This window comes from Hyla sarda, chromosome 7 (genome assembly GCF_029499605.1).
Source record: "Hyla sarda isolate aHylSar1 chromosome 7, aHylSar1.hap1, whole genome shotgun sequence".
Lineage (NCBI taxonomy): Eukaryota > Metazoa > Chordata > Amphibia > Anura > Hylidae > Hyla > Hyla sarda.
Genome location: NC_079195.1, coordinates 99,936,633 through 99,960,487, shown reverse-complemented (window position 1 = coordinate 99,960,487; position 23,855 = coordinate 99,936,633). Strand labels below are relative to the sequence as shown.

At 42.8% G+C, this 23,855-nt stretch overlaps 1 protein-coding gene across 3 annotated transcripts in view; it reads right to left on the bottom strand.

Annotated features, from left to right (window-relative positions):
- HECTD2 (HECT domain E3 ubiquitin protein ligase 2) overlaps positions 1-23,855 on the bottom strand; it is a 132,432-nt gene that overhangs the window by 76,278 nt on the left and 32,299 nt on the right. For all 3 annotated transcript variants that reach the window (XM_056530213.1, XM_056530215.1, XM_056530214.1), the window contains exon 2: positions 21,183-21,312. In XM_056530213.1, the coding sequence (XP_056386188.1) occupies positions 21,183-21,312 (130 nt within the window). The remainder of the gene's footprint in view (positions 1-21,182; positions 21,313-23,855) is intronic.

The following is a 23,855-nucleotide window of genomic DNA, read 5'->3' as shown; positions in this document are numbered from 1 at the left end:
AGACACCTAGAGAGTAGAGGTTGTTGTATATATTCATCTTGTATTTTTGAAAATACAGACAAGCATCTATGTATAAACCAGAGCTGGACAATGCCAATGCACAAACAATCTGCTGTTGCCGCCTTAGGCTAAGGCCACATTGACACTTTTTGTGGCCCTCCTGATTGATTTTAATCATCGAGTTACTTCTGCAGTACAAAGAAATACATCGAGTATGCAATCCTGTAAACTGCAGCTGTCACCTAATAGTTAAAACAATCAACAGTGCTATAAAAAAAGTCTTTGAGGTACAGTTTAGCCCTAGTTTTACTTTTTGCATGCTTTCCATAGATGTCTTTGGTAGTTCTAGTCTGCTTACACTGTTAGGGTTTGTTCTTGCTACGGAACCATAGATTGCAATCAGGAATTCCGCTTAGAGATTACATCTGGCGGACCTGCGCCGTCACCACTGACAGCAATGCAGTCCGCGTGTAATTCCACTGAAAGGATAAACATGTTCATTCTTTCAGAGGAATTCTCAGCAACTGAAATTCTGCAGTGTGACTGGGTCTGTGGAAGGCCCATTAACACCAACGTTAAAGGAATAATGTAGTGGAAAATAACTTATCCCGAAGAATAGGGGATAAGTTATAGATTGCTGGGGGTCCGACAGCTGGGACCCCCCGCGATCTCCTGTACGCGGCAACAGCAGTCCGCAAGAAGGGATCGTTCCGTTCCCGCATGGCGCGGCGGCTTACACGCCCCCTCTATGTAGTTCTATGGGTTACATGGGCGGCATGTCGCAGTCAGCAAGTGACTACGATCAGGTCATTTTCTCAGTGCATCAGATTTTTGACATGGACTAAAAATGGGGGGCTACCACTATTTTCAGTCCGTGTCAAAAATTGGATGTCCTGAGAAAATGACCCGATCGTAGTCACTAGCGGACTACGATCAGGTCTGCAGCCCCATAGAAGTTAATGGGTCCGTACCTGTCCGTGCACAGATACGATTTCAGCCTATTTGAGCTTCCGAAATCGTATCTGTGCAGCGGAGGTTTAAATCGTGATGTGAACCCAGCCTTAGGCATAATTTTAGTTTTACTAATGGCTATTTATGTATTTTAATTTTTTTTATTTTTATTTGTCCTTCCCAAAGATCAGGAAAGATCTTCTGTGTTCATTAAGCCCAGGACTGTGGGGGAGATTTATCAAAATCTGTCCAGAGGAAAAGTTGCTGGGTTGCCCATAATTTTTTAGAGGACTTTAAAAAAATTAAAGAAGTGTTCTGATGGGCAACTCAGCAACTTTTTCTCTAGAAAGGTTTTGTTGAATCTCCTCCACTGTGTGAAATACTGTCCTTGAAAAAAGTACATACGTTGTGTCTGAACGGTTATCTGGCTTATTCCTCCCTGCCATCATAGCAACATCGCCTTTTGCCCAATACTGCCATCCGGCATACATTTTAATTTATATTTTCCAAAAATTAGCAGTAAAACAATATGGAATTCATTGCATACAAAGAGATGAATTTATTATTAAATGTGCTTTTATAAACAGCCCAGCCTGAACCCCATACCGTTTCCATTATGAACTCAACCACAAATCGATTTTTCGTGAAAATGTGGCTTTAATTAAAGACAATGCAACACTTTATTTCTTAAATTGGATTGAAATTAACCAGCACAGTTCTATCTGGATAGATTTAAATGTGCAAAAACTGAAAAGGATGACACCGTGGCATCACATAAAAAGGATCCTAGAACTGCCGACAGGGCACGTCATTTCTGTTTTTTATATAGTGGCCCTATGATCCACAGCAAAGTACAAAGAACTATTTTTCTAACTATGGCTATTGTGTGCAACAAACCTCTACATACGTCCAGCACTCCCTCCAGTGTCCTGTTCCAGTCCCCTGCAGCGATCACCTTCCAGTAGCTGCAGCGTGACTGCCATCTACAGAAGCAGCCAGGCCCAATGTTTCATAATGCAACTCATCGAATCACTGGCCGAGACGGGACACCTCCGTGGCCAGCGATTCATTAAGCTGCAGTATTACACACTGGACTCTGATGCTTCCGCAGAGGAGAGTCACATTGCAGCTCAGAAAGAGGGTCATTGCGGGGCACCAGAGAAGGACACAGGAGGCACCGCGGGTGCGCTGGAGATACCTAGATATTTTTTTATTTGTTTATAGCCAACACAAGGTCATAGTCAGAAAGAGTTCTCTGCCGAAGTTCTTCTATAATCACCTATCAAGTTGCCTGCCTATCTCCTGCTCTGTGTGACATTCCATGTGGAGAGATGCAGTGTGCATGCTAAGCAACAGTTGTCAACACTTAAAAAGTTTTGTATAGGTCCCTTTTTTTATTTCCATTCTGGTTGGATGATATGGTTTGTAAGGCAACCATATAATGTCTGGAACATTTCAGGCAATGGTACTCCAGTCAACCCAAGACCCAGGCTTGAGACTCTCCAAGCATTGTGTGGCTGGAAATTTTGGTAACTGTACTACCCAGAGTGAATTTGGTTTAACATCAGGTCAAAGAATTGAATTGAAGGAACACTTTAATGCTTTATTTACATGAACAGTATTTAAAGGGGTATTCCAGGAATTTTTTTTATTTGACTATGCTACAGAGGCTGTAAAGTTAGTGTAGTTCATAATATAGTGTCTGTACCTGTGTGTGACGGTTTTCTCACAATTCTTTTGTGATTTTCACCCCAATATTTATTTTTAACAGCATACAAAATGACTGTTGTCTCAGATTTTTTCCCAGCTTGCAATGCAGCCGAGACCTGACTCACTAGTCAGCTGATGACAGGAAGCCTGTCTGCTTCAATGGGTGGAGGGATCGCTTGGTGGGAGAGAGATCAATCTGCAACAAACGCAACAGCTGTAGGTGCCCTGATTGAAAACCACAGGTCTTTTGAATGGATGCAGCTCATTTATGTTTCAATGGGTGGAGTGGATGATGTGTGGGAGGGAGGAAAATGGGATTTGTAGGTAAAGAAGAAAACTTAAACAGGAAATATCAGTTCACAAAAAGCTAGGCACACAGTGTTATGGTAATCTCACAACATAGCCATTTAGCACCAAGACAAGCACAGATCCTTCCTAAGCATGTCCATTACTGTCTGGCAGGTATGTACTAAAATCACCTTATGGTGGATAACCCCTTTCAAGGGGCACTCCGCTGCTCAGCGTTTGGAGCAAACTGTTCCGAATGCTGGAGCCGGCGCCGGGAGCTCATGAAATCATAGCCCCACATTGTGGGGGCGGGGTGTGTTTATTCCAAACGCTGAGCAGCTGAGTACCCCTTTAAGTTTTTTCCTCTTCCCTTTTTAAAAATCATAACACTTTACATTTTCCACCTACAGACCCATTAGAGGGCTTGTAGTTTGCATCAACAATTGTATTTTGTAATGACATCAATCATTTCATTACAAAATCCACAGTGAAACAAATAAAAATAAAAAATTGGGGGAAATCATTTGGGAAAAATATTTGTGCAAAATTAAAGAAAAAAAAACGAAACAACATTTTGCAACTTTTGGGGGCTTTTGTTTTTACGCAGTGCACTCTTCGGTAAAATGGCACATTATATTTATTTTGTAGGTCCGTACGAATAATATTATACCCAATTGATATAGGTCTTGTTATATTTTACTACTTTTAATTTTTTTTTACTTTTTGTACAAAAATAAGTATGCTTAAAAATTGTCCTCTTCTGACCCCTATAACTTTAATTTTCTGTATACGGGGCTATATGAGGGGTCATCTCTATGCGCGGTGATCTGTAGTTTTTTTTTACGTGTACGCCATTGACAGTTCGGTGTAATTAACATTGTATTTTAATAGTTCGAACAATAACGCATGCGGCGACACCACATTTGTTTATATTTATTTTTGTTTACAATATTTTATTTAAAGAATAGTAAAAGGGGAGTGATTCACATTACCATTTTTTCCTCTTTTGTTTCAATGCTGTGCCATCAAATAGCATTGATCAGTGTTATCGGCTCTCCATTGCTCCAGTCTGCCATGGATGACTGGCACCTTGGAGTGCAGATCAGATGGCAGTGAGCCAGGTAAGGGATCTCCCGCCACCCTCTCAGCTAGCTAGCCGGGATGAGTTTTAGACACCGCAATCAACTTTGGTCACGGCATCTAAACGGTTCAAGGAAAACTGTCAGCCTGTTTACCCACACTAAACCCAATACACTGGGGAACAGGAGTCCATCGAGGGGTGACTTAATTTAACCCCTTAACGACGCATAACGTATATTTACGACCGATATGTGAAGCCACCAGGACCCGTGGCTAATACCGGACATCGCCGATCGGGCTGATGTTTGGTATTAACCCCTTAGATGCCGCAATCAAATTTGACCACAGCGTCTAAAACTGGAGAAAACTGCTGCCGGTTAGCTCAATGGGCTGTCCAGGACCACCACAGTGAAATCACGGCATCCCGAACAGCTGATAGGACAGCAGGAGGCTTCTTACTGGAGCTGGAGCAGTAGAGCTGCTGATTAATACACTGATTAATGCTCTGCTATGGCATAGCATTGAACAGTGTATGCAATCAAAGGATTGCATGTAATAGTCCCCTATGGGGAGTAAAAAAATAAAAAATAAATAAATAAAAGTTAAAAAATTTGATTTAACCCCTTCAGTAATAAGTTTGAATCACCCCCCTTTTCCCATTTAAAAAAAAAAAAACTAAAAATAAAATGTAAATAAAAATAAATATGTGTTATCTCCATGTGCGTAAATGTCCGAGCTATAAAAATATAATGTTAATTAAACTGCACGATCAATGGCGTACACGTAAAAAAAAATTCCAAAATTGTGTATTTTTGAATACCCTAAAAATTTTTTGTAAAAAGGGATCAAAAAGTACCATCAAAACAGAAATGGTACAGATAAAAATTTCAGATCACAGCGCAAAAAATGAGCCCTCATACATCCCTGCATATGGAAAAATAATAAAGTTATTGGGCTCAGGAGACAATTTTACACACACTAATTTTGGTAAATGTAGTTATTTTTTTAAGTAGCAAAATAAAATAAAACCTATATAAATTAAGTATCCTTGTAACCGTATGGACCTACAAAATAAAGATATGGTATAATTTTCATCATAAAGTACACTGCATAGAATCGGAACACCCCCAAAAGTCACAAAAACACTTTTTTTTTCCAATTTTGCCCCACAAATATATTTTTTTCTGGTTTTGCTGTAAATTTTGTGGTGAAATGATTGATGTCATTATAAAGTACAATTGGTGGCACAAAAAATAATCCCTCATATGGGTCTGTAGGTGCAAAATTGAAAGAGTTATGATTTTTAGAAGGTGATAAGGAAAAAACGAAAATGCAAAAACGGAAAAACCCTGCATCCTTAAGGGGTTAAATATGTCCAGTAGGTCCTGAGATATGTCCCCCAGAAGATACTCTGCTGAATTCAGTGAATCGGTGAAGAGGGCGGGGCTTCACAGCGGCGAGGGCTTCGTGACTCCACTTCACTAGGATATGGAGTCACAGACAATGAATATGTAAATTGAGCCAGCGAAGCCCCGCCCCCTGTGGGCCATTCACTGAATTTGGCAGAGAAACATAGAATGTGTCGGCAGATGAGAACCATTTGGCCCATCTAGTCTGCCCAATAATCTGAATACTATGAATAGTTCCGGGCCCTATCTTATATGAAGGATAGCCTTATGCTTATCCCATGCATGTTTAACCCCTTAAGGACCGGGGTTTTTTCCGTTTTTGCATTTTCGTTTTTTGCTCCTTGCCTTTAAAAAATCATAACTCTTTCAATTATGCACCTAAAAATCCATATGATGGCTTATTTTTTGCACCACCAATTCTACTTTGTAATGACGTCAGTCATTTTGCCCAAAAATCTACGGTGAAACGGGAAAAAAAATCATTGTGCGACAAAATTGAAAAAAAAAAACGCTGTTTTGTAACTTTTGGGGGCTTCCGTTTCTACGTAGTACATTTTTCGGTAAAAATGACACCTGATATTTATTCTGTAGGTCCATACGATTAAAATGATACCCTACTTATATAGGTTTGATTTTGTCTGACTTCTGGAAAAAATCATAACTACATGCAGGAAAATTAATACGTTTAAAATTGTCATCTTCTGACCCCTATAACTTTTTTATTTTTCCGTGTATGGGGCGGTATGAGGGCTAATTTTTTGCGCCGTGATCTGAAGTTTTTAACGGTACCATTTTTGCATTGATAGGACTTATTGATCGCTTTTTATTCATTTTTAAATGATATAAAAAGTGACCAAAAATGCACTATTTTGGACTTTGGAATTTTTTTGCGCGCACGCCATTGACCGAGCGGTTTAATTAATGATATATTTTTATAATTCTGACATTTCCGCACGCGGTGATACCATATGTGTTTATTTTTATTTACACTGTGTTTTTTTTTATTGGAAAAGGGGGGTGATTCAAACTTTTAATAGGGGAGGAGTTAAATTATCTTTATTCACTTTTTTTTTCCACTTTTTTTTTGCAGTGCTATAGGTCCTATAGGGACCTATAACACTGCACACACTGATCTCCTATGTTGATCACTGGTTTCTCATAAGAAACCAGTGATCAACAATTCTGCCGCATGACTGCTCAGGCCTGGATCTCAGGCACTGAGCAGTCATTCGGCGATCGGACAGCGAGGAGGCAGGTAGGGGCCCTCCCGCTGTCCTGTCAGCTGTTCGGGATGCCGCGATTAGCCGCGGCTATCCCAAACAGCCCGACTGAGCTAGCCGGGAACTTTCACTTTCACTTTTAGCTGCGCGGCTCAGCTCTGAGCGCACGGCTAAAGGGATCGGCGCTGCACGCTATTAGAGGCAAGTCCCGGCTTCACTATGACGCCGGGCCCGCCGTGATATGACGCGGGGTTACTGTGTAACCCCGCGTTATATCAGAAGAGCAGGACCAAGGACGTACCGATACGTCCTTGGTCCTTAAGGGGTTAAACTCCTTCACTGTATTTGCAGCGACCACTTCTGCAGGAAGGGTATTCCATGCATTCACTACTCTCTCAGTAAAATAATACTTCCGGATATTAGTTTTAAATTAGAGGGCAAAAATTTTAAAGTATGTCCTCTTGTGGTAGTTTTTCTTCTTTTAAATATGCTCTCCTCCTTTAGGGTATGTTCACACTGAGGGTTTGGAGAGGAATTTTCGCAAGTAATTCTGCTCGCTTATTCCTCTCCAAATCATTCAGCAGTGAAAAACCCCATAGCATGTAATGAAAACTCTGCTCCTCAGTTCACACTGAGGAATTTCCGCTAGCTGAGTTCCGTCACTGAATTACGTTCCGCATGAAGAATGAACATGTTCTTTCTTCATGCAGAATTTGCATGGTAACTCCATAGAAGTCAATGTAAAAAAAAAATTCAGGCCACCACACTTTCACGCGGAAATTGCACTGTATTCTCGCGCAAAAAAAATAATGACAATGTCATCTATGCTGCGCTGAACTCCACACTGATTTCTGTGCGGAATCCGCGTGGGAAAAAACTCTCATTTCTGAGCGGATTTGTTCAGCGCAAATTCCGCTCAGATATTTGTCAGTGTGAACGTACCCTTACCGTGTTGATTCCCTTTATGTACGGTATTTAAAAGTCTCTATCATATCCCCTCTTTCTCTTCTTTCTTCCAAGCTATACATGTTAAGGTCGTTTCCTGGTAAGTTTTATCCTGCAATCCATGTACTAGTTTAGTAGCTCTTCTTTGAACTCTCTCTAGAGTATCTATATCCTTTTGGAGATACGGCCTCCAGTACTGCGCACAATACTCCAAGTGAGGCCTTACCAGTGTTCTGTACAGCGGCATGAGCACTTCTCTCTTTCTACTGCTTATACCTCTCCCTATACACCCAAGCATTCTGCCAGCATTTCCTGCTGATCTATTACATTGTCTTTCTACCTTTAAGTCTTCTGAAATAATTACTCCTAAATCCCTTTCCTCGGATACTGAGGTCAGGACTGTGTCAAATATTCTATATTCTGCCCAAGGGTTTTTACGCCCCAGGTGCACTTATCCACATAAAATTTCAGTTGCCAGAGTTCTGACCATTCTTGTAGTTTTCCTAAATCCTTTTACATTTGGCAGAGGATATTCTGGGGGACATATCTCAGGACCTACTGGACATATTTAAGTAAGCAACCCCTTGTTGGACTTCTGTTCACCAAAACTATAACCCACTATATTGGGTTTAGTGTGGGTGAACAGGATGACAGTTTTCCTTTAATACTTGACATCAGCCCAATCGTCCAGCATTAGCCGTGGGTCCTGGTTGCGGATAGCAACCCGGACCTGCGAGGTATGACGCGTGCTCAGCTCCTGACGCGTGCTCAGCTCCTGAGCACGCTTCATATAACGGGAGCAGGAAACGGATGTAAATGTATGTTCATTGTCCTTAAAGGGGTACTCCGATGGAAAACATTTTTTTTTTAAATAAACTGGTGCCAGAAAGTTAAACAGATTTGTAAATTAAAAATCTTTATCCTTCCAGTACTTTTTAGCTAGTAAGTTCTTTACTTCTTGGATTTCTTTTTTTTTTTCTTCTGTCCATGGTGCTCTCTGCTGACACCTCTGTCTGTATCAGGAACTGTCCAGAGTAGCATATGTTTGCTATGGGGATTTGCTCCTGTTCTGGACAGAGAGCACCATGTCCAGACAGAGGTGTCAGCAGAGAGCACCGTGGACAGAAAAAAAAAAAAAAAAAGAAATCCAAAAAGAAAAGATCTTACTAGCTAAAAAGTACTGGAAGGATAAAGATTTTTTAATAGAAGTAATTTACAAATCTGTTTAACTTTCTGGCACCAGTTGATTTAAAAATAAATAAATAATAATAATAATATGTTTTCCACTGGAGTATCCCTTTAAAGCGCAACTGTCATGAAATCTTGGTGCAATAACCTGCACACAGCCTTTGTACTGTGTGCAGGTGGTGTGTATAGCAATGTTTTTACCTGATATTTGCAGGCTTTCATGACGCCAAAAAATACTTTTAATCAAAGCCACTGACTGTCGGATAAGTGTGACGCAAGGTACGCGATGCCCCGCCGCCACCTCGCCTGCCTAGTATTTCAGCGCTGGGACCACTGTGTGATTGACACACAGGTCCCAGCGCATGTGTCCTTCAGCTATTCTTATGTGCGCGCCGCTGTGTGTCATCCAGCAAGCGCTCGCTCCCCCGCCACCGTCTTCCTCCTTAATGCACCTGCTCAGTGCTAGGTGCAGAGAGCGCGCTTCCTCTCTGCACCTAGTATCGAGAACTAACCTGATTGGCGCAGTGAGGAGGAAGACTGTGGCGGGAGCGCTCGCTAGGGGAGCAAGCGCTTGCTGGATGACACACAGGGGCATGCACGTTAAATTAGCTGAAGGGCACATGCACTGGGACCTGTGTGTCAATAACACAGCTGTCCCAGTGCTGACACGGGGTAGGCATTGGCGTGGCATCGCGTACCTCAGACATTCGGTGGCATTGATTAAAAGCATTTTTTGGCGTCATGAAAGCCTGCAAATATCAGGTAAAAACATTGCTATACACACCACCTGCACACAGTACATAGGCTGTGTGCAGGTTATTGCACCAAGATTTCATGACAGTTGCGCTTTAAGGGGTTAAAGCTGCTGATTTTATGCTGCAGAAATTAAAGGGGTACTCCGGTGGAAAACTTTTTTTTTTTTTTTTTAATCAACTGGTGCCAGAAAGTTAAACAGATTTGTAAATTACTTCTGTTAAAAAATCTTAATCCTTCCAGTACTTATTCGCTGCTGAATACTACAGAGGAAATTATTTTCTTTTTGGAACACAGTGCTCTCTGCTGACATCTCTGTCCATTTTAGGAACTGTCCAGAACAGCATATGTTTGCTATGGGGATTTTCTCCTACCCTGGACAGTTCTTAAAATGGACAGAGATGTCAGCAGAGCTGTGCTCGTGATGTCAGCAGAGTGTGTTCAAAAAAGAAAAAAATTTCCTCTGTAGTATTCAGCAGCTAAGTAGTACTGGAAGGATTAAGATTTTTTTAACAGAAGTATTTTACAAATCTGTTTAAATGGGCACTCTCATTAAAACAAATTTTTGCTATTCACTCTTTATGGTAAATAAAAAATATTTCTAATATACTTTGTTTAAAAAAAATGAAGTTTTCTATGTTTTATTTGTGCTTAACCCCTTCAGGACCAAGCCCATTTTGGCCTTAAGGACCGGAGCGTTTTTTGCACATCTGACCACTGTCACTTTAAACATTAATAACTCTGGGATGCTTTTAGTTATCATTCTGATTCCGAGAATGTTTTTCGTGACATATTCTACTTTAACATAGTGGTAAATTTTTGTCGATACTTGCATGCTTTCTTGGTGAAAAATCCGTAAATTTGATGAAAAATTTGAAATTTTTGCATTTTTCTAACTTTGAAGCTTTCTGCTTGTAAGGAAAATGGATATTACGAATAAAAAAATTTTGGGTTCACATATACAATATGTCTACTTTACGTTTGCATCATAAAATTGATGAGTTTTTACTTTTGGAAGACACCAGAGGGCTTCAACGGTCAGCAGCAATTTTCCGATTTTTCACAAAATTTTCAAACTCGATATTTTTCAGGGACCAGTTCAGGTTTGAAGTGGATTTGAAGGGTCTTCATATTAGAAATACCCCACAAATGACGCCATTATAAAAACTACACCCCCGAAAGTATTCAAAATGACATTCAGTAAGTGTATTAACCCTTAAGGTGTTTCACAGGAATAGCAGCAAAGTGAAGGAGAAAATTCACAATCTTCATTTTTTACACTCACATGTTCTTGTAGACCCAATTTTTGAATTTTTACAAGGGGTAAAAGGAGAAAATGTATACATCTATTTGTAGCCCAATTTTTCTCGAGTAAGCATATACCTCATATGTCTATGTCAAGTGTTCGGCGGGCGCAGTAGAGGGCTCAGAAGCAAAGGAGCGACAAGGGGATTTTGGAGAGTACGTTTTTCTGAAATGGTTTTTGGGGGGCATGTTGCATTTAGGAAGCCCTTATGGTGCCAGAACAGCAAAAAAAAAAAAAAAACACATGGCATACCATTTTGGAAACTAGACCCCTCGGGGAATGTAACATGTGATAAAGTGAGCCTTTATACCCCACAGGTGTTTCACGACTTTTGCAAATGTAAAAAAAAAAAAAAAAAAGTTACCTAAAATGCTTGTTTTCCCAAAAATTTTACATTTTTAAAAAGGGTAATAGAAGAGAACACCCCTTAAAATTTGAAGCCCAATTTCTCCCGATTCAGAAAACACCCCATATGGGGGTGAAAATTGCTCTGATGGCGCACTACAGGTCTCAGAAGAGAAGGAGTCACATTTGGCTTTTTGAAAGCAAATTTTGCTCTGGGGGCATGCCGCATTTAGGAAGCCCCTATGGTGCCAGAACAGCAAAAAAAAAAACCACATGGCATACTATTTTGGAAACTAGACCCCTCGGGGAACGTAACAAGGGGTTAAGTGAACCTTTATACCCCACAGGTGTTTCACGACTTTTGCATATGTAAAAATAAAAAATTTTTTTTTACCTAAAATGCTTGTTTTCCCAAAAATTTTACATTTTTAAAAAGGGTAAAAGCAGAAAATACCCCCCAAAATTTGTAACACAATTTCTCCCGAGTACGGCGATACCCCATATGTGACCCTTAACTGTTGCCTTGAAATACGACAGGCTCCAAAGTGAGAGCGCCATGCGCATTTGAGGCCTAAATTAGGGACTTGCATAGGGGAATTCTACGCCAGTGATTCCCAAACAGGGTGCCTCCAGCTGTTGCAAAACTCCCAGCATGCCTGGACAGTCAACGGCTGTCCGACAATACTGGGAGTTGTTGTTTTGCAACAGCTGGAGGCTCCGTTTTGGAAACAGTGGCGTACCAGACGCTTTCATTTTTATTGGGGAGGGGGGCTGTGTAGGGGTATGTGTATATGTAGTGTTTTTTACTTTTTATTTTATTTTTTGTTAGTGTAGTGTAGTGTTTTTAGGGTACAGTCGCACGGGTGGGGGTTCACAGTAGTTTCTCATTGGCAGTTTGAGCTGCGGCAGAAAATTTGCCGCAGCTCAAACTTGCAGCCAGATACTTGCTGTAAACCTCCGCCCATGTGAGTGTACCCTGTACATTCACATTGGGGGGGTAACATCCAGCTGTTGCAAAACTACAACTCCCAGCATGCGCTGACAGACTGTACATGCTGAGAGTTTTAGCTTTGCAACAGCTGTAGGCACACTGGTTATGTATCACTGAGTTTGTGACCTAACTCAGTGTTTCACAACCAGTGTGCCTCCAGCTGTTGCAAAACTACAACTCCCAGCATGTACGGTGCATGGTGTACATTGACTGCTGAGAGTTGGAGTTTGCAAAAGCTGGAGGCACACTGGTTATGTATCACTGAGTTTGTGACCTAACTCAGTGTTTCACAACCAGTGTGCCTTCAGCTGTTGCAAAACTACAACTCTCAGCAGTCACCGACAGCCAACGGGCATGCTGGGAGTTGTCGTTATGCAACCAGCAGATGCACCACTACAACTCCCAGCATGCACTTTAGCTGTTTGTGCAAGCTGGGAGTTGTAGTTATACAACAGCTGAAGGTACAGTTTTCCATAGAAAAAATGTGCCTCCAGCTGTTGCAAAACCATAAGTTCCAGCATGCCCATAAGGGAATGCTGGGAGTTGTGGTGGTCTGCCTCCTGCTGTTGCATAACTACAGCTCCCAGCATGCCCTTTTTGCATGCTGGGAGCTGTTGCTAAGCAACAGCAGGAGGCTGTCACTCACCTCCTGCTGCTGCCGGCACACAGGTCAGTCCCTCGTCGTCGCCGCCGCTGCTCCTGGGGCCCCGATCCCAACATTGATGCCGGGGATCGGTGTCCCCAGCACCCGGGGTGCACGTCCCTGAACGATTTCAGCAGGCATCCGGCTCCGGTCCCCAACCGGCTAGCGGTGGGGACCGGAATTCCCATGGGCGTATGGATACGCCCTCGGTCCTTAAGGACTCGGAATGCAGGGCGTATCCACACGCCCTATGTCCTGAAGAGGTTAAAAAAGCTCAAGAGCACATTTTCCCCATATCATACACAGACTTTGGACCAAAGCCCAAACACAGGAAGTGCAGCCTTGAGTGCTGAGGGGGGGTCCAACCAACAGCATATGGCAGTTGAGTGTGAGAGAAGCTATGATTGGATGAAGCTGGCCTCACCCCCCTCAGCACTCCAGGCTGCACTTTTTGTGTTTGGACTTCGGTCCAAAGTCTGTTTATAAGATGGGGGGAAATTAGCTCTTGAGCTTTTTTAAACACAAATAAAACATAGAAAACTTTTTTTTTTAAACAAAGTATATAAGAAATATTTTTTATTTATCATAAGGAGTGCAATAGCTAAAATTAGTTACCCTTTAACTTTCTGGCACCAGTTGATTTACAAAAAGTTTTCCATCGGAGTAACCCTTTAATGTAAACTAAATGACTGAACACAGCTTCAAATTGTGCTCATCAAATATGTGCAGGATACTGTAAATGTGAGTACGCCCTAAATCGTTTTTAAACTATTTTCTCTACACACTAATATCTGGCAAATGCCCACAGCCAACTCATCAGTTTATTAGCGTGCTTTTCGATTTGGGAGGAAACCAGAGCACCCACATGTACTAACAGTATGCAGATGTTGCTTGGTCAGATTCCCACCCAGGACTCCAATTCTGCAAGCCAGCAGGGCTAACCAATGAGCTAGTGTACATTTTTCATTACTTTTCCGCCCTGTTAGGCATTCATTCAAACTTTTTCATTTAAAAAAAATGCTAAACAGTGTATGAACCTTGACTTAAAGAAGAGACGAGTTTTAATACACACATTTATACCCATTTGTTTTCATTCAATGCCCTGTGGCTGTTGCCGGAACAGATGGCTCCAGGTTTGTTTGGTTTTTACGCACTAAGCTGTGATGCGGAGTGGGAGATCATGATGGTGTATGTAGACTATTCGGATTTTGTGAATGAGAGCAGTATTCCAGATGGGAGGCAGTCAGCCCCTGAGTATAGAACATGAATCACACAATCCCACACACTAGCAGTCATCAGCGCCATTGATTCTACAGAAAGCTTCCCCTCTGTTTTCACAGCTAGAAATTGGAAAAACATCACAGTGACTTGGATTAAGCGAAAAGTTAAAAAAAGACTTTGGAGTAAACACAGGTTTTTTTTTTGTATCTTAAACCACTTGTCCCTTTTGTAATGAGGCTAATGCAGGGGAGATAATGGCAAATATACACATGGCAAAGCCACACTTAGAATACATACGTACATATGTTTATTAAAAGTCTTGTCCTTTCTACTTGATATTTTAGGACTACCTAAATTTCCACACCATTGGGTAGATGCCCCCAGTAGGCAGATAATTCCCCCTCATTAGGTAAAATCCCCCAGTTGGTAGTTAATCCCCCCATTAGGTAGATGTCCCAGTAGCAATAGCCCCCCCCCCCCCCCCCAATTAGGTAGATGTCCTAGCAGGTGGATAATTCTTTCCTCTTTAGTTAAATGCTCCCAAGTAGGTAGAACCCCCCACATTAGGTAGATGCCCCAGTAGGAAGCTAATCCCCCCCCCCCCTTACGTAGATGTCTTCAGTAGATATAGGTAGGTAATTTCTCTCCCCTCCTCAGGATGCCCATAATAGGAGTTAGACAGCTAACCACCAAAATAACGCTCCCCTTTCCTCCGCTCTTGTGCTAAGGCCTGACCCTCTTCCCCCACCCCTCTGTGCTTCATCACCTGGAGTGGTGCATGACCTTCTCCTGCGGACTTCACCCAATTAAATGGTATTCTCATCACATGCAGACCACGATTGTACAGTACAGAAGCAGGGAGTTTACAATACTGAGTGGCAATGCCTACTTTGTAAGCATTACTTCTTGCTTTACATTCTTAGGAGCACAACATTTTGGCCCCAAGATAATTGTCCCCCCCCCCTCCACACTACGCCACTGCTTCTGCCTCCCATGTCTACAAACAGATCAGCCCCTCTTTACATAAGGGCTGCTGTGGTTACAGTCTGTTTACACTGGAAAGTTATGAGTATTATTCATCTGTATACAAATGACAGCAATACAGTCAGAATTTATCATCATTTTTCTTTGTGCAGCGTGCCGGATTGGCAAATGGAAAGGTCAGCTGACGGAAAGAGTACTCATCCATACTAATGGGCGCATGTGTCAGCGCCTCCTGTAGTTCACAAAATGATGCATAAATGCCTTGTAATAAATCTGTCAATGCGTCTTTAGAGCCATCTCAGTGGTGCAGGCTGGCAGAGATGGCATGGAGCTTATTAGCTTATGTTGCACACTTTATTCTGCCACCTCAATGACTCTTTTTGCTACATCTCAGGAGAATATGTTGTCTAGCACTGAATGTCTAATGACCAACATTAGAGATGAGCGAACTTACAGTAAATTCGATTCGTCACAAACTTCTCGGCTCGGCAGTTGCTGACTTTTCCTGCATAAATTAGTTCAGCTTTCAGGTGCTCCGGTGGGCTGGAGACTCTTTCCTAGGACTGTATCCACCTTTTCCAGGCCGCCGGAGCACCGGAAAGCTGAACTAATTTATGCAGGAAAAGTCAGCAACCGCCGAGCCGAGAAGTTCGTGACGAATCGAATTTACTGTAAGTTCGCTCATCTCTAACCAACATACTGAATAAACAAGTCTACAGACCAGTGACGGGACATCTTAGGAAACACAAGACAATGGTATATTTATGTGTAATTGTGTGTACAGTGGTCCCTCAAGTTACAATATTAATTGGTCCCAGGACGACCATTGTATGTTTAAACTATTGTATGTTGAGACCAGAACTCTATGGAAACGTGGTAATTGGTTCTAATGCCCCAAAATGTCATCCAAAAATAGGAAAAAGTGATCTTTAAAGGGGTACTCCGGTGAAAAACTTTTTTTTAAAAGCAACTGGTGCCAGAAAGTTAAACAGATTTGTAAATTACTTCTATTAAAAAATCTTAATCCTTCCTGTACTTATTAGCTGCTGAATACTACAGTGGAAATTCTTTTCCGTTTGGAACACAGAGCTGTCTGCTGACATCATGAGCACAGTGCTCTCTGCTGACATCTCTGTCCATTTTAGGAACTGTCCAGAGTAAAAGGAAATCCCCACAGCAAACATATGCTGCTCTGGACAGTTCCTAAAATGGACAGAGATGTCAGCAGAGAGCACTGTGCTCATGATGTCAGCAGACCGCTCTGTGTTTCAAAAAGAAAAGAATTTCTGCTGTAGTATTCAGCAGCCTTATAAGTACAGGAAGGATTAAGATTTTTTTAATAGAAGTAATTTACAAATCTGTTTAACTTTCTGGCACCAGTTGATTTAAAAAAAAAAAAAAAAAAAAAAAAAATAGTTTTTCACCGGAGTACCGCTTTAACATAAAAAATAAGTAGATAACTAATATAGATAAAGCAAATCCTTACACATAAAGGTAAGAAAGATCTGCTGGGAGCTGTAATCACTGTCTATGTCAGTGTTTTCCAAGCAGGGAGCCTCCAGCTGTTGCAAAACTACAACTCCCAGCATGCCCGGACAGCCTTTGGCTGTCAAGGGCATGCTGGGAGTTGTAGTTTTGCAACAGCTGGGGGCACCCTGCTTGGGAAACACTGGTCTATGTAGAGGACAGGAGCTTCTTCGGGGTCCTGTACAGTACATGCACTGTCCTAAAAAAGTAACATGGAGTCGCCCTTACCTGGTGTCCAAAGGAGCAGGTAACCCTGGCACAGGTAAAGTGTACAGAACATGTAGTACCACCCTGCACTGTAGGGGGCGCTACCAGACACCAGTCAGTGCATACGCTTCAGGAATACAGGGTGTTTTACCAGTAAATTGCCCATTCTGATTGGTCGGTTCTTCCGGCCATTGACAAGTTTCACAGATCTGGACTGTCTGCACATTGTATGTTGAGTCTGGTTTCAAGTTACAATGGTCCAGAAAAGACCATTGTAGGTTGAAACTATTGTATGTTGAGGCCATTGTAAGTTGAGGGATCACTGCATGTTATGTTGAGTGTATAGATATACAAGTATGTGTGCAATATTAAAATCAGAATGATGGGGGCACATCCAGACACAGTGCAGCATGGCTGCCTAAACTCTTTGCTTCTGCATGTCTACATTTTCTACAGCCTGCCCACCCTACCTTTGCACTTTTGCTGGGGCCAACCCAGAAGTACTCTCGGGGGTGCGCTGACTGTGTGCCACTACACAACCACATATTACTCTTCTGAATTTACATGCCATCCTTGATAATCCTGGTAAAGTGGCAGGATAGAAAATATAGTCTCAACACTTAGAAAGGGATGACCGGCACCACTCAGCGGGATATACCGGAGGGTTATACAATACATGCAGGCAGACCTCCCCTTAAAAGGGTACTCCGCTGCTCTGCGTTTGGAACAAACTGTTCCAAACGCTAGAGACGGGAGCTTGTGACGTCATGGCCCCACCCCCTAGTGATGTCATACCCCGCCCCCTCGATGCAAGTCTATGGGAGGGGTGTGGCCGTTGCCACGCCCCCTCCCATAGACTTGCATTGAGGGGGCGGAGCGTGACATCATGATGGGGCGGGGCTATGGAGTCACGAGCTCCCGGCGTCGGTTCCAGCGTTCGGAACAGTTTGTTCCAAATGCTGAGCAGCAGAGTACCCCTTTAATGTACACTGTGCTGCTGGGTCCACAGTAAGAATAACTTACCGTATTTATCGTCCTATAGGACGCACCGACGTATAAGACGCACCCAATTTATAGGTGCAAAATCTAAAAAATAAAGATTTCAAACCCAATAGTGGTCTTCAACCTACGGACCTCCAGATGTTGCAAACCTACAACTCCCAGCATGCCCGGACAGCCGTTGGCTGTCCGGGCATGCTGGGAGTTGTAGTTTTGCAACATTTGGAGGTCTGCAGATTGAAGACCACTGCATAGGAGGTAATACTCACGTGTCCCCGCCGCTCCGGACCCGTCACCGCTGCCCTGGATGTCGCTCCATCGCTGTCGCCGTCGCTCCGGAACGTCTCTGCTGCCGGCCGGGTATCCTCACTCTCCGTCGCCGCCATCACGTCGTTACGCACGCCGACGCACGTACGCGACGATGTGATGACGAGGAAGGAGAGCGCCGAGGAGGCAGGTAAGGTCCCTCCCGGTGTCCTGTAAGCACTAACCTGGCTATTCAGTCGGGCTGTTCGGGACCGCCGCAGTGAAATCGCGGCGGTCCCGAACAGCCCGACTGAACAGCCGGGTTAGTGTCACTTTCCCTTCAGATGCGGCGGTCAGCTTTGATCGCCGTGTCTGTAGGGTTAATACAGGGCATCACCGCGATTGGTGATGTCCTGTATTAGCCGTGGGTCCTGGCCGTTGATGGCCTAAGGGACCACAGCGATAGGGGTGTATTCGCCGTATAAGATACACCAATATAAGTTAGTATTCTTTTGGTACCATATCCCAGTCTTTCTCCACAGTCTGAACCCTAATATATCTCATACATATTCAAGACTTGCAGGGTTTTAAACCGGAAAAAAAAAAAAAAACATACAAAATTTCATCTTAATGCGTCAAAACTGTGTGTGTGAAATTCACACTAGAGAATGGGAAGCCAACGTCTAGCACAGCGTGTCCTTACAGGATTCATAGCAAGAGGAGACTTCTAAAGCTGGTGGGATTCAACGGCGCTGACCAATAGCAGACACATCAGGTAGGTAGGAAGGTAGCTTTATTAAAACAATGCAACGCGTTTCACCGCAGGTGCGGCTTCATCATGAAGCCGCACCTGCGGTGAAACGCGTTTCATTGTTTTAATAAAGCTACCTTCCTACCTACCTGACGTGTCTGCTTCTGGTCAGCGCCGTTGAATGCCACCATCTTTAGAAGTCTCCTCTTGCTATTGTCTTGCTTGGATGGGAAGGCTGCAGACTGGATCTACCTCTCACTCACTCTGACCACTGTTGAGTGTGAGCTTACACAACCGCACTTGGTATTTTCCATTACACTTGTGGACCCTAAACCTGCGGTATTACGCTATGGAGCGCTCTTTTTCTTTCTTACAGGATTCAGTCATTTTAATGGGATGAACAGTCTAAAAGTGACTACATTTAGCATATTTGTGATGTATAGTGTTTTTTTTTTTTTTTTTTTTGCAGGAATAAAAAGTGCTGCATACAACGCTTTTAAATTCCATAAAAAAAAATAAAAAATGCATAGGCAATAGCAGTCACTTACCCAAGGTGTATGTTCACATTAAATGACATGTCAGATGGTTTCTACTTATCACAGCACCAAAAAGGGGTCAAATGTACCTTCACTGCTTACCCTTGAAAACTTCTGCTTGTGACCCTAACAATTTACAAACACACGTGCGCAATATATATTAATATACACACACACACACATATATGCAGATGAGCTACATGTGCCCACAGGCCAGGGTCCATTACTGTAAGTACCCAACATTTTTATCTCCTATCACTGCTTACCCTCTTTTCTTTGATTGGCGGCGCTGTGGGGGATGGAAATCATGGACATTTGATTTGAAGTGACAGTCCACACCCTGAGGGCACTTGCTGCTAATATGCATTTTTAATATAAAATATATAATATTATAATATTATAATATTATATATAATATATATATATATATATATATATATATATATTTTATATATATATATAAATATATATATATATATATATATATTTATTATAGTTCAGCTCACAAACAGAATTTTGCTAATCTAAAACAATACCTATAAATAGGTCATTACCCAGGGCTGTGGTTACCTACCCTATGTAAAACCAACTGACTGAATGTTAAGACTTTAAAGGGTTACTATGGTGGGGGAAAAAAAAATTCTAATCAACTGGTACTGGAAAGTCAAAGACATTTGTAAATTACTTCTATTTAAAAATCTTAATCTTCCAGTACTTCTCAGCATCTGTATGCTCTAGAGGAAATTGTATAGTTCTTTCCAGTCTGACCACCGTGCTCTCTGCTGACACCTCTGTCCGTGTCAGGAACTGTCCAGAGCAGGAGTGGTTTTCTATGGGGATTTGCTCCAACTCTGGACAGTTCCTGACACGGACAAAGGTGTCAGCAGAGAGCACGGTGGTAAGACAGAAAAGAACTATGCAACTTACTCTAGGGCAGTGTTTCTCAAGCAGGGTCCTCAAGTCCCCCCCAATAGGTCATGTTTTCTGGATTTCCTCAGTCTTTCTCAGGTGATATAATTATAGTCAGGCATCATCACAGTTAAATCATCAGCGAAAAACAAAGGAAATCCTGAAAACATGACCAGTAGGGGGGTCTTGAGGACCGGGCTTGACAAAACAATGCTCTAGAGCAGTGGTCTTCAACCTGCGGACCTCCAGATGTTGCAAAACAACAACTCCCAGCATGCCCGGACAGCCAACGGCTTGTAGTTTTGCAACATCTGGAGGTCTGCAGGTTGAAGACCACTGCTCTAGAGCATACAGCAGCTGATAAGTACTGGTAGAGTTAAGATTATTAAATAGAAGTAATTTACAAATCTGTTTAACTTTCTGGCACCAGTTGATTTATTTATTTTATTTTATTTTATTTTTTTTTACAATGTAATCCCCAACATGTTTGTTTAAATGGTTCTAACTAGAGATGAGCGAATTTACAGTAAATCCGATTTGTCACAAACTTCTCGGCTCAGCAGTTGATGACTTATCCTGCATAAATTAGTTCAGCTTTCAGGTGCTCCCGTGGGCTGGAAAAGGTGGATACAGTCCTAGGAGACTCTTAGAGGACTATATCCACCTTTCCCAGCCCACCAGAGCACCTGAAAGCTGAACTAATTTATGCAGGATAAGGCATCAACTGCCGAGCCGAGAAGTTCGTGATGAATTGAATTTACTGTAAATTCGCTCATCTCTAGTTCTAACTGTAGAGATTCACTATCACAATGGGCTTAACCAAGAGGGAAAAAAATCAACTTAATGCCAGAAAAAAAAACGCAGTTTGTATATTGACTTTATCACAGCTTTATTCATGCAGCACAGTTCTCCCCACCATGGTGTATGCTGTTGTTTTTACGGGAACAGCTGCGCACATTTTACTTTTATTTACCATTTTTGTTGTTGGGTATAACAAGCTGCGTAGGTGAGCATCTGTTCCCAGCGGCTTCTTTCTTTTGGTTGATAGTTGAAATGAAACTGCTGAAGGTTGAGAACTGGCCCTTCGCTGCTCGTTCCATCCCCTGTAATTAAAGGAAGCAATTACTACAGAATTCTCAGCAAACGTCCCCCCATGAATTGTACTGTGCTGCTACTAGAACAAATGGGAACACAGAGTATCATAACAAGGAAATTGACAATTTTACACAGTCATTTGGAATCATTTTATGCAATATTCAGGGGGGTAATACTGTACGAATGTGCACAAAAGGCACTGTAATGCTGGGAATACACTAGCATTGCCGTGGGCACCTCGGCTGCATTCACACCACGTTTTGTACATACGGGTGCCGGATTCGGCGGGGGGGGGAGGGGCAAACCGGGCGCTCCTGTACCCCAGCCGGATCAGCTCGTGACTCCATTTACTTTAATGATCTGACCGGAGTCAAATTGTGACTCCGGTCGGCTCAGTTTTGACCCGTATGTGGTTTCCTGACCGGACCTAAAAACCGTAGTATACTACGGTTTTTAGGTCCGTCAGGAAACCGCATACGGGTCAAAACTGAGCCGACCGGAGTCACCGTTTGACTCCGGTCAGATCATTAAAGTAAATGGAGTCACGGGCTGATCCGGCCGGGGTACGGGAGCGCCCGGTTTGCCCCTCCCCCCGCTGGATCCGGCACTCGTATGTACAAAACGTGGTGTGAATGCAGCCTTACAGAGGGGTTCCTGAAACTTTAGCTGCTACAATAGTGATCAGGTTTGGTTGATGTCAGTCGTGGCTGGGAAAGAACAAGATGTAAGAATTTTTTTTATTAAAGTTTACCTGTCATCTGAAAAAAACTTTTTACATAATGGGGGGTATTTATCATTGCATATACACGTCTTTTATTGCGTACTATTGTCGCATTTCCACTGAGACATTGCGATTTGCGACTTTTCATTGCGCCTTTGTCATTACGTCGTTTTCAGGTTCTGACTGCAAATCAACTTTTGACAGCTTCTTTTTTGGAGTGGTCGGGAATTTACTATTAGCGTTTTTTATACTTTGTCGCAAAAACGGTTACTAATACCGCAATTTTGTCGCAATTCAAAGTCATTTTTAAACTGACATAAAGTGCCATACCATCAGTTTTGGCTAGTAAACCCCAATAAAAGCCACAGTTACGATATAGCGTGCGACAAATGATAAATTTGGCGCAAGTCCGTCGAAAGCCTCGCAAAAAATAAAAATATATAGGGTAAAAAACCACATAGAACAACCAGTTTTGATAAGTACCCCCCAATGTGTTATAATAATGACATTATAGGGGAGATTTATCAAAACCTGTCCAGAGAAAATGTTGCTGAGTTGCCCATAGCAACCAATCACATTTTTAACAAGGCCTCTGAAAAATGAAAGAAGTGATCTGATTGGTTGCTATGGACAACTCAGCAACTTTTCCTCTGGACAGGTTTTGATAAATCTCCCCCATATGTGTATATTTGTAATATCATTGGTTTAAAAATGTGTATATTTTTGGGTGAAAAAATAATGCTGTCTTATTTCTTCAGCTATTGTCTGCGTTTTACTGTGTGGAGGCAAAATACAGGAAGGGTGGGCAGGACAAGCAGGCCTCTGAACTGTCAATCATCCTGCTTGTCCCGTCCACACTTCCTGTATTTTGTCTCTGCACAAAGACACATAGGTGATAGATGCGGTAATAAGACAGCATTTTTCCACCCAAAAATATACATTTTTAAACAATGTATATTAGAAATATACATTTGTTTTATCTACATTAAATAAAAATTTTTTTGCAATTCACAGGTAAACTTTAATTAAATATGTATCAAACAACTGAAGGAACTTTTGTAGATAAGTGAATCATCTGTCCATATTATAGGTTTAGATGTCCGTTAAAATTAGGGATCGGCCGATTATCGGTTTGGCCGATAATCACAATTTTGGACATTATCGATATCGGCAATTACCTTGCAGATATGCCGATTATGCCCGCTGCCCGCCCCCAGCCCAGAGACTACCGTCGCCACCGCTGCCCCACTGCCTCCCCATCCTCTGGCCACATACCGCCGCCGCTGCCCCATTGCCTCCCCATCCTCTGGCCACATACCGCTACCGCTGCCCCATTGCCTCCCCCCATCCTCTGCCCACATACCGCCACCGCCCCATCGCCTCCCCCCATCCCCAGTTTTATAATTACCTGTTCCCGGGGTCCGCGATACTTCTGGCTCCTGCGCTGTTGCTGTGCGCTGCGTAATGATGAGTGACGTCCCCAATGCGACGTCACCGTCAGTGCGCACAGTGACAGCGAAGGACGCCGATGGAGCCAGAAGTATTGCGGACCCCAGGAACAGGTAATTATAACACCGGGGATGGGGGCAGGCGATGGGGAAGCGGCGGTATGTGGGCTGAGGATGGGGGGGGCGGCGGCGGTATGTGGGCAGAGGATGGGGGGGCGGCGGCGGTATGTGGGCAGAGGATGGGGGGGCGGCGGTGGTATGTGGGCAGAGGATGGGGGGGGTGGGGGGGAGATGCGATGGGGCAACTGTGGTGGTTAGACTCAGGACCCCAGGACAGGTAGGGGGAGAGAAGCAGGCGTCGGCGGTGGTCTCTGGCCCGGCA